The 12,579-nt window shown below is 38.2% G+C and overlaps 1 protein-coding gene across 4 annotated transcripts in view; it reads left to right on the forward strand.

Moving 5' to 3' along the window:
• The window catches only part of setx (senataxin), a 98,668-nt gene that overhangs the window by 55,277 nt on the left and 30,812 nt on the right, over positions 1–12,579 (forward strand). For all 4 annotated transcript variants that reach the window (XM_072566311.1, XM_072566313.1, XM_072566312.1 and 1 more), the window contains 5 exons: positions 331–4,878; positions 8,344–8,452; positions 9,933–10,106; positions 11,246–11,478; positions 12,100–12,252. In XM_072566311.1, the coding sequence (XP_072422412.1) occupies positions 331–4,878; positions 8,344–8,452; positions 9,933–10,106; positions 11,246–11,478; positions 12,100–12,252 (5,217 nt within the window). The remainder of the gene's footprint in view (positions 1–330; positions 4,879–8,343; positions 8,453–9,932; positions 10,107–11,245; positions 11,479–12,099; positions 12,253–12,579) is intronic.

A 12,579-nucleotide genomic window follows, 5' to 3' on the forward strand; every position in this document is an offset into this window, starting at 1 on the left:
TGCTGACCTGGAAGGTTCATTTTCAGACATTTCATCACCATAAGAGGTAATATCAGCAATGAGCCTCTGTTGAAGTGCTGGTGTTATATCCCACTTTCTATTTATGTGGAAACAAACGGAAATGATTTCACCAACTCTAAGAAACCAAGACCTAAATAAAAGCGAGACATAACACCAGTGCTTCACTGGAGGCTCACTGATGACGTTACCTAGTATGGCATCGAAACATCTGAAAACAAACCATCCGGCTCAGTAAACAAACTTACATCCATTTATAACTATTATACAACTAAATGGAAAGTAACTTTGTTTTATTGTTGGTCCTTACAGGGTCCTGGTTGGAAGAATGCTATCTGCCCAGATTACTACCCGAACATGTATGATGAAATGCAAACTCTGGTGAATGTGCTACAGTGTGATGTTGGGCAAGATATGCGTGTACACAACAGTACCTTTCTGTGGTTCATCCCATTTGTTAACTCTGTCATGGACCTAAAGGATCTTGGCATAGCCTACATAGGAGAAGTTATTCACCATATTTACTCAGAAATAAAGGATGTTTTGAATCGGAAGGTGGCATTTTGTGACAAAGTAACTGAGTTTTTCATCCTCATCTTGGTATCTGTTGTAGAACTCCACAGAAATAAAAACAATCTTCATTTGCTATGGTACAGCTCGCAGAAGTGGGTGGAAGCACTGGTGAAATGTGCCATGCTTCCTGCCAGAGTGTTTAACCAAAACAGTGAGAAAGCTGCAGGAACAAGTAATGTCAAGGTCACATCAACCACGTTTGCAGGAATGTCTTCTGCGGCATGTTCCTGTATCACGAGCTCAGTCCAACAAGCATGTGTTCAACTAATTCGTAGTTTTCTGAAAGAGGGATGTCAGTCACAGCAAAGAAATATGTTCCAGCAATTTCTTGACAAACTAAATCGACAATTGCGAAGCAGCTTTATTCTAGGCTGGCAGCTAAGTCCCAAGGAGCAACAGGAATTACAGTCCTGTTTGACACAATTTATTAAAAATTCAAAAAATAAAACAGCTGAAATGAAACAAATGGACACGGTTGGAAGAGGAAGTGGACTGAAGGGCCCGCTGATTAAATGTGAAAAAGACTCAAAGGAGTGGGGGAAAATGCCTGCATGTTACAATAGTGGTCCTGGTCCACCATCTCCTTCAATGTTAAAATTAGACTGCAAAGGTTCAGCTATTCCCCAAGCTATTCCAAATCAAGAAGAAATGGCTGATCACAAGTCTCTAGAAAACAAACCTGAAGAATCATCTGAAGTAGCAGTTCTCCCATTTAAGACTGAATTCACCTTGTATGATGATATTACTTTCCTTAATAAGATCAATACTGATTCTTCTAATACTCATGAAGAAGAATTACTTACACATGTGACCAAAATGGAAACCTCTCCTGCCCCTCGTTCCCATTCTTTGGGCGATGTTACAGTGGATGACCCACAGAGTAAACAAAGACAGATTCGAGAACAAGCTGGTGGACTCGCACTCACATCCACTTCCAATGTGGATTTTAGCGCAAGTTCCATGGATAAAAATAATTTGCAGGCTGAACCTCTTGAAGTCACTCGTGTTCCACGTAAAGAAAAATGGAAACGGTCTATGCTACTGGAGTTTCAGGAATCTATGAACAAGAATTCCACAGAACCTGAAGCTGTCTCTTCTGAAAAAGATCAGCATGTTATTTCTCATGTCCCTTCAACTTCTGATCATGCAGAAACTGATTGTGGTTTGCCTCAAACATTGGAATCAGTCAGTGCTGGACCAAGTAAGTTTAAGATTGATCCAAGCAAACTCCTCAATCTGAAGGTAAAGATGCAAGCAATTAATCTCAAGATGAAAGAAATTAATAATTCTTCGAGTAAAGAAAGGACATTTGAGAAAATAGCTGATGCAGGAGCTGACAATAGGCAATCCGATAAGATGAATAATAGAAACTCAAGTCAGGTTCCTAATGTCAGCAAAAATCAAATCACAGATGACAAGACCACTGAAAATTTGCTCTCCTCTCAAGTGTGTACAGCTCAATTGTCTCCAATTTCTGACAAAAGAGCCAAGTCACAAAGTTCTGATGATTTATTATTATCTCCTCTGCCGGAATCTAGCAGTGCATCCAAATCTCCTGGTCTGTCAAACCCACTTCACTATTGTCATAGCAATAGCAGTGATAGTGATGATGATATTCCATTCAGTTTATTAAGGCTTAAACTTAAGAGAAGGATTTCTTCAACTTCCAAGGTGAATAGAAATGATTCCAAGGAGGATGAAGACTTTAAGCCCTCACTAGCTGTCTCTACCGTAAGTGCTAATTTATCCAGTGAGCTTCCCACAGAGTTACACACAATCCAATCACTGAACAAGGTTGATAGGAAAGTAAAAGCTTTTTGTCAGGGACAGTTGTGCAATTCCATTCAGAATAAAGAAAATTTTGAATCTGACTCAACAATGAATAAGCCCACCAAAGCCAATAATGCAGAATTGATAATTATCTCTGATTCCGAAACATCAAAAGAATCTACCAGCTCATTAATTGTTTCTACCTCAGAAGCAGAGAAAAAAGGCAATGCCACCTCTATTCAGCGTGTCTTTGGCGTAATTGAGGAAAATCAGTCATGTTTGCAAGAAAAGTCAGTGTGTAACAAGTCCCCCCCTGTCTTTGAGAATGATTCCCAGTTCTTTGAATTTGAAAGTGAAGAACAGGTATATTCTGTTTGGGAAGATTCTCAGCCACAGCAAGAGAAAGCAGATAACAAAAAAAAGACTCGGCTTGTCAATGAGTTTCACAGGCAATCTGACGAAGAAGAAATTAATGGTATGCTTAATGAATGGGGGTATGATACAGATTATGTATCTGATGAATTAATTGAAAAGGTTGCTGAGGAGGCAGAAGCAAGTTTGATGGGAGAGCAGAAACGAAAACGGAGTAGCCTGGATACCGAAAAGCAATTATCGCTCAGAGTTTCTTCTCTGAGCAGCTCTACAGCTAAAGATACACCGATTGACAAAAGCAACGTTCGACATTCTGGGTTTACTGATGATACTGTCTCTAATCTTCAAAATGAGAAAGAAATCTGCAGTAAAACCATAATTAGTGGTATAAATAGCCTCCGATCTCTAATTAGATCTGACAAATACAAGTGGACGTCCAAATCTACAAAAGAATTGCCAGAGTATCAGCAAGGAAGCAAGTTAACTGTGAAAAATAGAGCAGAAAGAGATGGATTTAAAAATAATCTTGTTTCATCAAAAGCTAGAGCAGGAGAAAAACAATTACCCAAAGCCACTTCTAGTAAAGATTCAAACAAGTCCACCCTTAAAAAACAATCTCAGTGCAATGGCCCAGACCAGAAAACTAGGTTTAAAAATAAAACAAGTAAAAATTCAAAGGAAAAAGCATCCCTGGTGTCATTAACTAATATTTGCAAATCACTTGCCAGGGATGTACAAATGGAAGTTCCTTCAACTTCAGTGAAACACCATTCTAGCTCACTTCCAAAGAAGGTGCGAAAGCGTCCTGAACCTACTTCAACTGTTGAAAAACTTGGCCTCAAAAAGAAGGTTCGTAAAGCATTTGATCTTTCTCAGGGCAGCCTTGACACCTTGAACAAATTGCGTACTTATGGTCAAAAAAAGGGGACTATTGAGCATAAACACAATAAGAAGGCAAAGCTCATTTCACCACAGAAATTAACAGTACGTACAAATCAACGATTACTGATTTCTCAGGATCGCCAGTACCTAAGGCAGTCTAAGCTTCAGTTAAGCAATAATGAGAAGAAAAGGAAATGTACATCTACTCATGATGAAAGTGCTTTCCCAAAAAAAGCTGTCTCAACTGAAGGAAATTCCAGCTTTATTTCTGCTTCTGTACAAAGGAGTCAGAAACCCAAATCCGCTTCAGTGGAAACAGACAATATTTATGTTGCAGCTCCTATTTTGTTAGAAAAGAAGCATAGTAAAACTATAGACATGGCCTCAACTCAGCAAAAACTGTCCAGTATTAATGCAGTTGATGACTTGAATTTAACACAGCATGATCCTTTAGATATGGATGTTAGTACGGATGAAAGCTTGGATGATAATGAATTAATGTTGACGCAGAGGGATCCCATAGACATGGATATAGATGATGGCAACTCTGAAGAGGAGGATTCCAGAAGAGCACCTTTAAGTGCAAATGAGACCAGATGTCAATACACAGGATGCTCTGATATAATTATATCTTCAGAGAAATTTTGTAAGCAACATTCTCTAAATGAACCCAAAGATATCTTTCCTAAGCCAGAATTACCTCCATCTATTTGGAAAAGCCCAAAACCTGCAACTACCAAACTGTTTGCTTCCAGCTCTACTTCACGCAATGCTCAGCTTGCTACCGAGATGCAGTGTCCCCCAAAACGTCCAGGAGGAGCAACTTCCAAAGTTCAGCAAGTTCAAAGACCTTCAGTAGCAAACCTTGTGTCACTTGTATCGAAACAGACTCCTGTTATGAAGACTGTGGAAACTCCTAATGTTCTTCGAACTCTAAATAAAGATATGAATTTCAGACCACAGCCAAGTTTTCAAACGTCAGTTACAGCATTGCCGACGAATGCACCTCTGCCGCCTTGGAAATCCAGGCAGGCTTCACCTAACGTCAACTTGGATCTGACAGAACATCGAAACCGTGACCAATCTTATCTTATCAATGCAGTCCTTAAGTGGGATTATCAGATGTTTGACTCATTAAATCAATTTGGAGTACCTGATTCTCTCTGTGAAATTCCACCACGCGAGGTGCCTGAAAAGTTTCGCTCATATGAAGAATATTTTCAAACTTTTTACCCTTTACTGATGTTGAATCTTTTTGAGCAGGTAAGTACAGGCAGTTAAATGCATCAGAAGTTTTATTAGCAATTGAGACCCGTACTAAATGTTTGGACTATATTCTGATTGCATGATGATGGGGAGAGCATTTTGAGAAGCATATGGACTGAGTTCACAGCACAGTCTGTAATCGCTAAATGTAATTGAAGCTGCTTATTGTTCAAATGTGCTAAAATTTTATGTTTCCACTTGATCATTACAGGGGTGACTAACTTAGGTGTAAGTGGGAGCTACGTTTATATGGAAAGAGCAGGAAAGAAGGAAAAGTTTTGGATTATTTTGATAAATAACTGGTACAGGCTCCATGGTAGAAAGGCCCCTATGATTAAGATCTGCTAACTTGTCAGCTTTTTCTTAAGTCTGTAATTAGAATGGAAATTGCCCATGAAGTGCATGAATTATACAACAAAGTTCATTCAATGTGAACTCAATCCATTGGGTGCTTGATAATGTCAACATAACCAAAAATTTACCCTTTGCCTGCGAATGACCCCACCAAATGCAAATATGTTGACATGGGAAAGGAGAAAGCCAAAGCTAGATTCTTGAGTGTCCACTGCATGAGGCACAATGTTGAACCTTTACTGATGATATGCTGACTACACTCGGAGAGATTGAAGTCCTGAAGATTGTGCAAAAGTCTTAAGAGTATTCAAAGTGGCTACATCCCATTCAGACAACTGCTGTGTCAGTATTTCACTCCTTTCTGCATGTAGATCCTTACTCGGAAATAGTTCAGTCGATGGCGTTTGGTCTGCATTACACCTTACTGATGTTTTCAGATATCGTTACTTGTTTTTCACATTCAGTAGCCAATTTGACAGAGTAGGGTTCAGAATCAGGAATTCTAGTTAATTACACTTCTCCTTCTCCCTCAATGATACTCTTGACCTTTTTAATGTCAGCAAGCACATAACATTCCCAGATCAAAGACCTTGCCTTACCTAGTCTTTACATTTGATTAAGTGCTGTTAGTTTTCTAAGCGAATTTGAAAGCTGTATGAAAGCAAAATCTATTTGTTTTTGACGGATAAATACATTCAGAGAGCAAAGGGGCAGCGTCTGCAGAGGGATAAACAGTTAATGTTTAGTGTCCATTGATTTATTTGCAAAATGTGCAAGTGTCAGCTATGGCTCAGTTGATAGCATGCTCTGTTCTAAACCAAAGTCTTTGGTTTACGTCCCACTGAAAAGTTGAAGTTCCACAAGGCTGAGATTCCTGAATGAGCACCGCACCATTGGAGTGCTGTCCTAACCAAGGACTGATCTGTCTCTTCGGGTGATTGCAAATATCCCAAGTACTATTTTGAAGAAGTATTGCCTGTGTCCTGATCAATATCTGTACCTTGGTCAATAGCACAAAAGCACAGAAACAGAGAGGAGGAGGAGTATTTGACCATTTGACCTCAAGCCTGTTCCTCCATTCAATATGATTGCTGATCGTCCAACTCAATGTCCTAATCCTGTCCTTCATTATATTCCTTTAGCCACAGGAGCTATAACTCCTTGTTGAAACACGCAATGTTTTGGCCTCAACCGTGTTCTTTGGTAGCGAATTCCACAGGCTCACCAGTCACTAGGTGAAGAAATCTCTCCCCATTCCTGTGCTAAAAGGCTTGCCTCTTACCTTTTAAACTATGAGCCCCCTAGTTATGGACTCGCTGGTCGTTGGGAACATCCTTCCTGCACCTAACCTATCTAGTCCTGTTAGAATGTTAATAGGTTTCTTCTTTCTTCTAAACTCCAATGAATAAAATCCTAACCAACTCAATTGCTCTTTGTATGTCAGTCCTGTCATGCCAAGGATCAATTTGGTAAATTCTTCACTGCACTCCTGCTTTGGCAAGAACATACTTCAGATAAGGAGACCAAAACTGCGCACAATATTCCAGGTGTAGCCTCACCAATGTCCTGTACAAGTGCAGGTAGACATCCTTGTTCCAGTATTTGAATCCTCTCATTATGAAGGCCAACATACAGTTTGCTTTCCTTATTCCTGCTGCACGTGCTTGATTACTTTTATTGACTCTAGTGCACTCGGACACCCAGGTCTTGTTGAACCATCCCCTCGCTCAATTTACAGCCATTCAAAAAATAATCTGGCATGCATTGGCCCATTTACTCAGCCTGCCCAAATCACACTGCAACATCTCTGCATACTCACTACAGTTTACTTGCCCTTCCACCTGTGTCATTTTTAAATTTGGAGGTATTGCGTTAGTACGATCGTTACCATATTGATTTTTAAAAAGGTGTTTGGGATATGAATGTAAGTCTGTAATGCTACCTCAGCTGAAGCAGAAATGTATTTTGTGATAATCCTTCAGGTAAAAAGGTTTTGTGAAAACAGTACCTTGTTAGTATATCCAGAACAAAACCAGTCATTGTGGTTAAAACCAAAATATTACTGATGCTGGAAATCTGAAACAAACACAGTAAATCCTCATGTTTCTCCAGAATTCTGTGTATTTCAGTCATTGAGGTTGTTTAACAGAAATCCAAATATCTCTCAGGGCGCAATGTGCGATAGATTATGGAAACCCAGGAGTAGGCTGTTTGAGCCTGCTTCATCATTCAGTATGATCACAACTGATACTCTGTTTTTAATGTCAAATGCCCACTTTCTCTCTCTGCACCCCTTCATACCTTTTAATAGCTAAATATATATCTATCTTTTGAATATACTCAGTGACCCAGGCTCCACAGTCTTGTGAATTCCACAAATTGACCACTCTCTCTGGGTAAAGAAATGTTGCCTTATCTCTGGTGTAGCTTGCTGATGTCATATCCTAAGACTGACCCCAAGTTCTAGATTCCTCATTCAAGGAAAACATCCTACCTGAATTGTGTATGTTTTAATCTTTTAAAAATTATATACATTTCAATCATATCCCCTCTCAATCTTCTAAACTCTTGTGAATGTACAGGCTCAGTCGGATCAATGTCTCCTCATACAACATCTCTGGTATCAGCCTAATGAACCTTCATGACACTCACTCTATAACAAATATCATCCTCTCTTAGGGAGACAAAAACTGCACACAACACTTCAGGTCTGGTCTCACCAAGACACTCTATAATTGCAGTAGGCATATCTTCTTCTGAGCTCTCATCCTCTTGCAATGAAAGCCCCTGTAAATTCCACATTCCTAATTGATTGCTATACCTGCCTCTTTAATTAATTGGTGTACAAGATCTCTTTGTATAACCACACTTTCCTAATATTGTCTAGCAATCTTTATGCTTGGTGAGCTGAGGAAACCTAAAAGTAATTAACTTGGCAACAGTGCAGAGAGATGGTGATGTCTCAGCACTGCATGGAGGATAGAAATCAGCTGAAATCAGTTTGGTATGCATAGTCCTGATTGCATCAAAGAACTAAATAGTTATAATGACTATTTTAATGAAGTATTCTTAATTATAACACTAAATTGCAGCATTTCGTTTATACAGTTAGCTCAGAAACTGAAGGAATCCAAGCAGACAAATAGAATGATTCATAATTCTTTGACTTTGAAGAACTATCGTGTGGCAGGAAAAATATACTGTGCAGAATTTCAAGGTGAGAACAGAAATGGAGCATATACTCTAAATCAAGTCACATGATTGCCTTCTGTCTCCTGAGTTATAATGTTAATGTGTTATGCCCAGAATTAAAATCTAATTCCAGAGTGGATCAAACCCACTTTCATCTTTGAAATTTTTCTAAAACCAAGTTGGGCATTAAATTTATATTACAAATTTAGTATCAGTTGAAAACAAAGCTAGGTAGTAAATAATTGGTTTGTATGTAGTTGAGAATTTGTTATTACACCATATTTGGATAGATAAATGAATAGGAAAGGTTTAGAAGTATATAGGCCAAACACAGGCAAGTGAGACTAGTTCAGTTGGGGAAAATGTTGTATGAATCTATGACTAAATGCATGTGTTTGTGACAATTGTGTTCAGTCTGCAACTAATTAGTTTTCGATGTTGTAAGGTACTCATCGTTTCATTGCATCCCATTGAACTACTTATTCACACGTGCTCTTTAAAGTATTTCCTGCGAAGCCAGGTTTTCCTAAATGAGGTGAACATTGAGATTATTTTTTATTACAACAGAAGCACAATTTATTTGTGTCTAATCGCAAATCCTGAGGTTGTGACAATAGCTTTGCATTTCAGCTGAATAGTACTGATTAAAAATGCAGTGGATTAGCATGTGAATTCCTATTGAAGATGTATTATGTTGCTGATAATCCAAGTTAATTTGAGTGTAGTGTTATGGGCTAGGCCAGACCACTCAAAACATTCCTAAGCAGGCAGCGCAGACCATAACTTTGCAATTTGTTTCGGTAAGTGTCCAATGAAAATTACCTGGAGTAAGTTAGCTAAGTTGACTACCAGGTTTTAAAACAGACAAAAATTTATTCACAAAATTACACAATTAAACACAAAGAACAGAATAGAGAACCCCTACAGAACTCAGTCTGTCCAAACTAGACTTAATCATGCTGTTTTGAATATACATAACAGTCCCACTAAGCGAACCCTCTTAAAAACACAGTCAAAAAAAAGGAACAGATGCTTACAGGTTGAAGTTAGAAGGGCAGAAAGAGAGAGAGCCTGTTTTCTCACAGCTGAACTCCAAACTTGTTCTGGACTGAACTGCTCGGCTAGAGAGCTGATCATTTCCCTTCCATTATACAGGTCACTTCTAAAACATGACCACTTCGGACTGAAGTCTCATCTGTTTAAATATAAATGAAAAGGCCTCTCAATATGCTTCATTCTCTGTACCAAACTAGTTTAATCGGAATCAGGAGATGTTTTACGACCCCTGTGAGAAAAACCAAGGACACAGTCTCCTTGAAAAAAGGAACAGCTTTTAGAAAAAAGGGGCTAGCTTTGTGACACTAGCATCGACTGAAAGAATCCATTCAATCCATAAAAATGGTTGAAACTTCAATCTAATTGTGGGAGAAATGGTTTTGAACTGTGAATATGGAGAATAGTTTTGCATTTGATATCTGCTGACTGCATTTTTTTTGATCAACCAGTTTCTCTACGTGATCACCAGATTGAAAAACAACTACACCCTAAAGAGGATGATGTTGTGTTCCTGTGGTTGCCCCAAAATCAGAATTACTACATGCCAGAAGAGGGCGAAATAATGAATAATAATCCAGTCCCACATATAAGCCATATCTCAAAGACATCGCGTTTTTCAACTGGTGGGTTTAATAGGAATGCAGAGAAATAGTTGTTTTAAGTAGGAGATTATAACCAATGTGGGTGTCAATGGCCAGTTTGGTATTTGTTGCCTGTCCCTAATGCCTTGAACTGAAAGGGCAGTTACTTTCAAAGGGCAGTTAAGAGATTACCATGTTGATGTGGGTCTGGAGTCACATGTGCCCCAGCCTGGGAATGGGTGGCCAATTTCCTTCCTGAATCAACATTAGTAGATTTTTACAATGTCCATGAAAGCTAGAATGTGATTGAGAAAGACTCTTAAAGTCTCTCAGTAGTTTCTGATGCTTACAAAATCAAAATAAAACATTCCACTGATCTAAATTCATGTTTTAGATAACCAACTCAATAATTGCAATGAAAAATTATGGAATGCTTGGTTGAAGTATCCATTCAAGATATTGTTTCTCTGCCATTACATTAGTTTGAGAGAATAGTATTCTGAAACCCACCTTGGAAGGAAATTGGTTGGCATATTGGATCGGGTTTGTTTGTGTGACCTCTTGGGGAAGGTAATTACTGCAGGTTGTAAAATGTGTAATTAAAAGATGAATTCTCAGGCTCTCACTGAGCTTAATAAATGGAACATAGTTCATTATAGTTTAATTTGGGTCCCTTACCTCTTTCTCCAATGCAGTGATGATCATACATGTATCATTTCCTGCTTTGTCCTCAATTGAGATATAACCAACTCTACTTAAATTTGCATCCACCTTCACTTTCTGATATTCTTAATTGGCAACCAGATCATAGAGGAACATTTTCATGGACCTGCAGTGTAAACATGCAAAAGCATCGGATTGGTTATATTATATTGAGGAAGGCTTCCATAAGCATAGTTATTTGGACTGTTTTGTGTTGAATCATCTTGTCTTCCGGAGCTCTGTTTAGTCTAAAATGTTTGACATGCAACCATCATTGTCTTTGAGTATGAAATCTGTTCTGTTCACAACTGATCATTCTCCATACTGAATCATTTTAGCAGCTTGTTTTTGTTTTCCAACAAAAATTCTTTTGTTTCCAGGGCTGAAAACAGGTTGAGCTTGAACTTCTTCCCACAATGGTTTTTTTTTCCCTTTCATGCCTTTGCAACTGTTTTTCACTCAGTTTTCTTTTTGAACAGGACGTGATTCATTGACAACTCTTCACCTTTCAATCCAAACGAGAGGAAATGTTAGTGCAGTGAAAAACCAGCCAGTGAGGTGTGATGTAATTGGTTCCCTTGTGACCACCTTGAGGCAGTTCAAAGGATTGCTTTTTCTAGCCAAGACGCCTCTGATCAGGCCAATTCTTTCAGCGAATTCTATATATTTTATTCAAAAAGGTTTTGTGGAACTTCCAAAATTGGACAATACTGTGAGTAAATTCTAGAAATGAGTACAAATAGGAATGGAATTATTGTATTAATGTAAATATATTGTAATCTAACCTTTTGTGCATTTATTCCACTAATGCTCTAAATTTTTCGTTATTGCATGGTATACTCTATTTTAATCAATATTTGTGATAAAAGTTGTTTGCTTTTCTGAAACGCAACCTGGCAGCTGAGCCTCAAATTTTAATATATAATGACATTTGTCTGTTGCAACTGTTGAATGTAAATTAGAATACTTTAAACCATTTTTTCTATTTGTGTCAATGGAACTTAACAGATTTTTTTATTCATGCATGGGATGTGGGCACAGCTGGCTAGGCATTTATCACCTATTCCTAATTGCCCTTAAGGCACCACCTCGAACCACTGCAGATCAGTAAACTTGTGTTTTCTGTTCAGCTCAGTCACTCCTACAGAAATATGGTAGTAATGAAATGCATTGAGGTGATCTTATAAAATTCATGACATTTGAAGTTAAAATACAATAAATGCATATATAATAATTTTATTAGAATGATTCTATGGTAAGGCAATTTCTGTAGAATTGCAGTTGTTTCTGATTTAGACAGCAGTGCTTTTACATTTTTCTTCATTTAATGCAGGATGATTACAATGAACATCAGCAGAAAGCTATTCACACGGCTTATGCGATGGTGAAACAATCAAGAATTCCCAATATCTGTCTCATACAGGGACCTCCTGGAACAGGAAAATCAAAAACAATCGTTGGTTTCCTGCATCGTTTGCTCAATGAGGTACTACGATGAAGTGTAACAATATAATTCTGAGAAAAGTGAGTTTTCTAAACATAGGCACACACAACAGGTGTGGGTGTTTTGGTCTCTCAACCTCACTCCATTATTTAGTATAATCATAGCTGATTTGATTACACCCTCATCCACTTTCCCACCCTAACACTATAACCTTTTAATCCCTTGGTTACCACAAATCTATCCACCTCTAACTTAAAGATGTTCAATGATTCTGCCTCTGCTTTGTTTTCAAGAAGAGAATTCCACAATCTCTAAATCTGTTTAAAATGGACTTTACATTATAGTTCTGGATTCTTCCACAAACCTCTG

Source organism: Chiloscyllium punctatum, chromosome 49 (genome assembly GCF_047496795.1).
Source record: "Chiloscyllium punctatum isolate Juve2018m chromosome 49, sChiPun1.3, whole genome shotgun sequence".
NCBI lineage: Eukaryota > Metazoa > Chordata > Chondrichthyes > Orectolobiformes > Hemiscylliidae > Chiloscyllium > Chiloscyllium punctatum.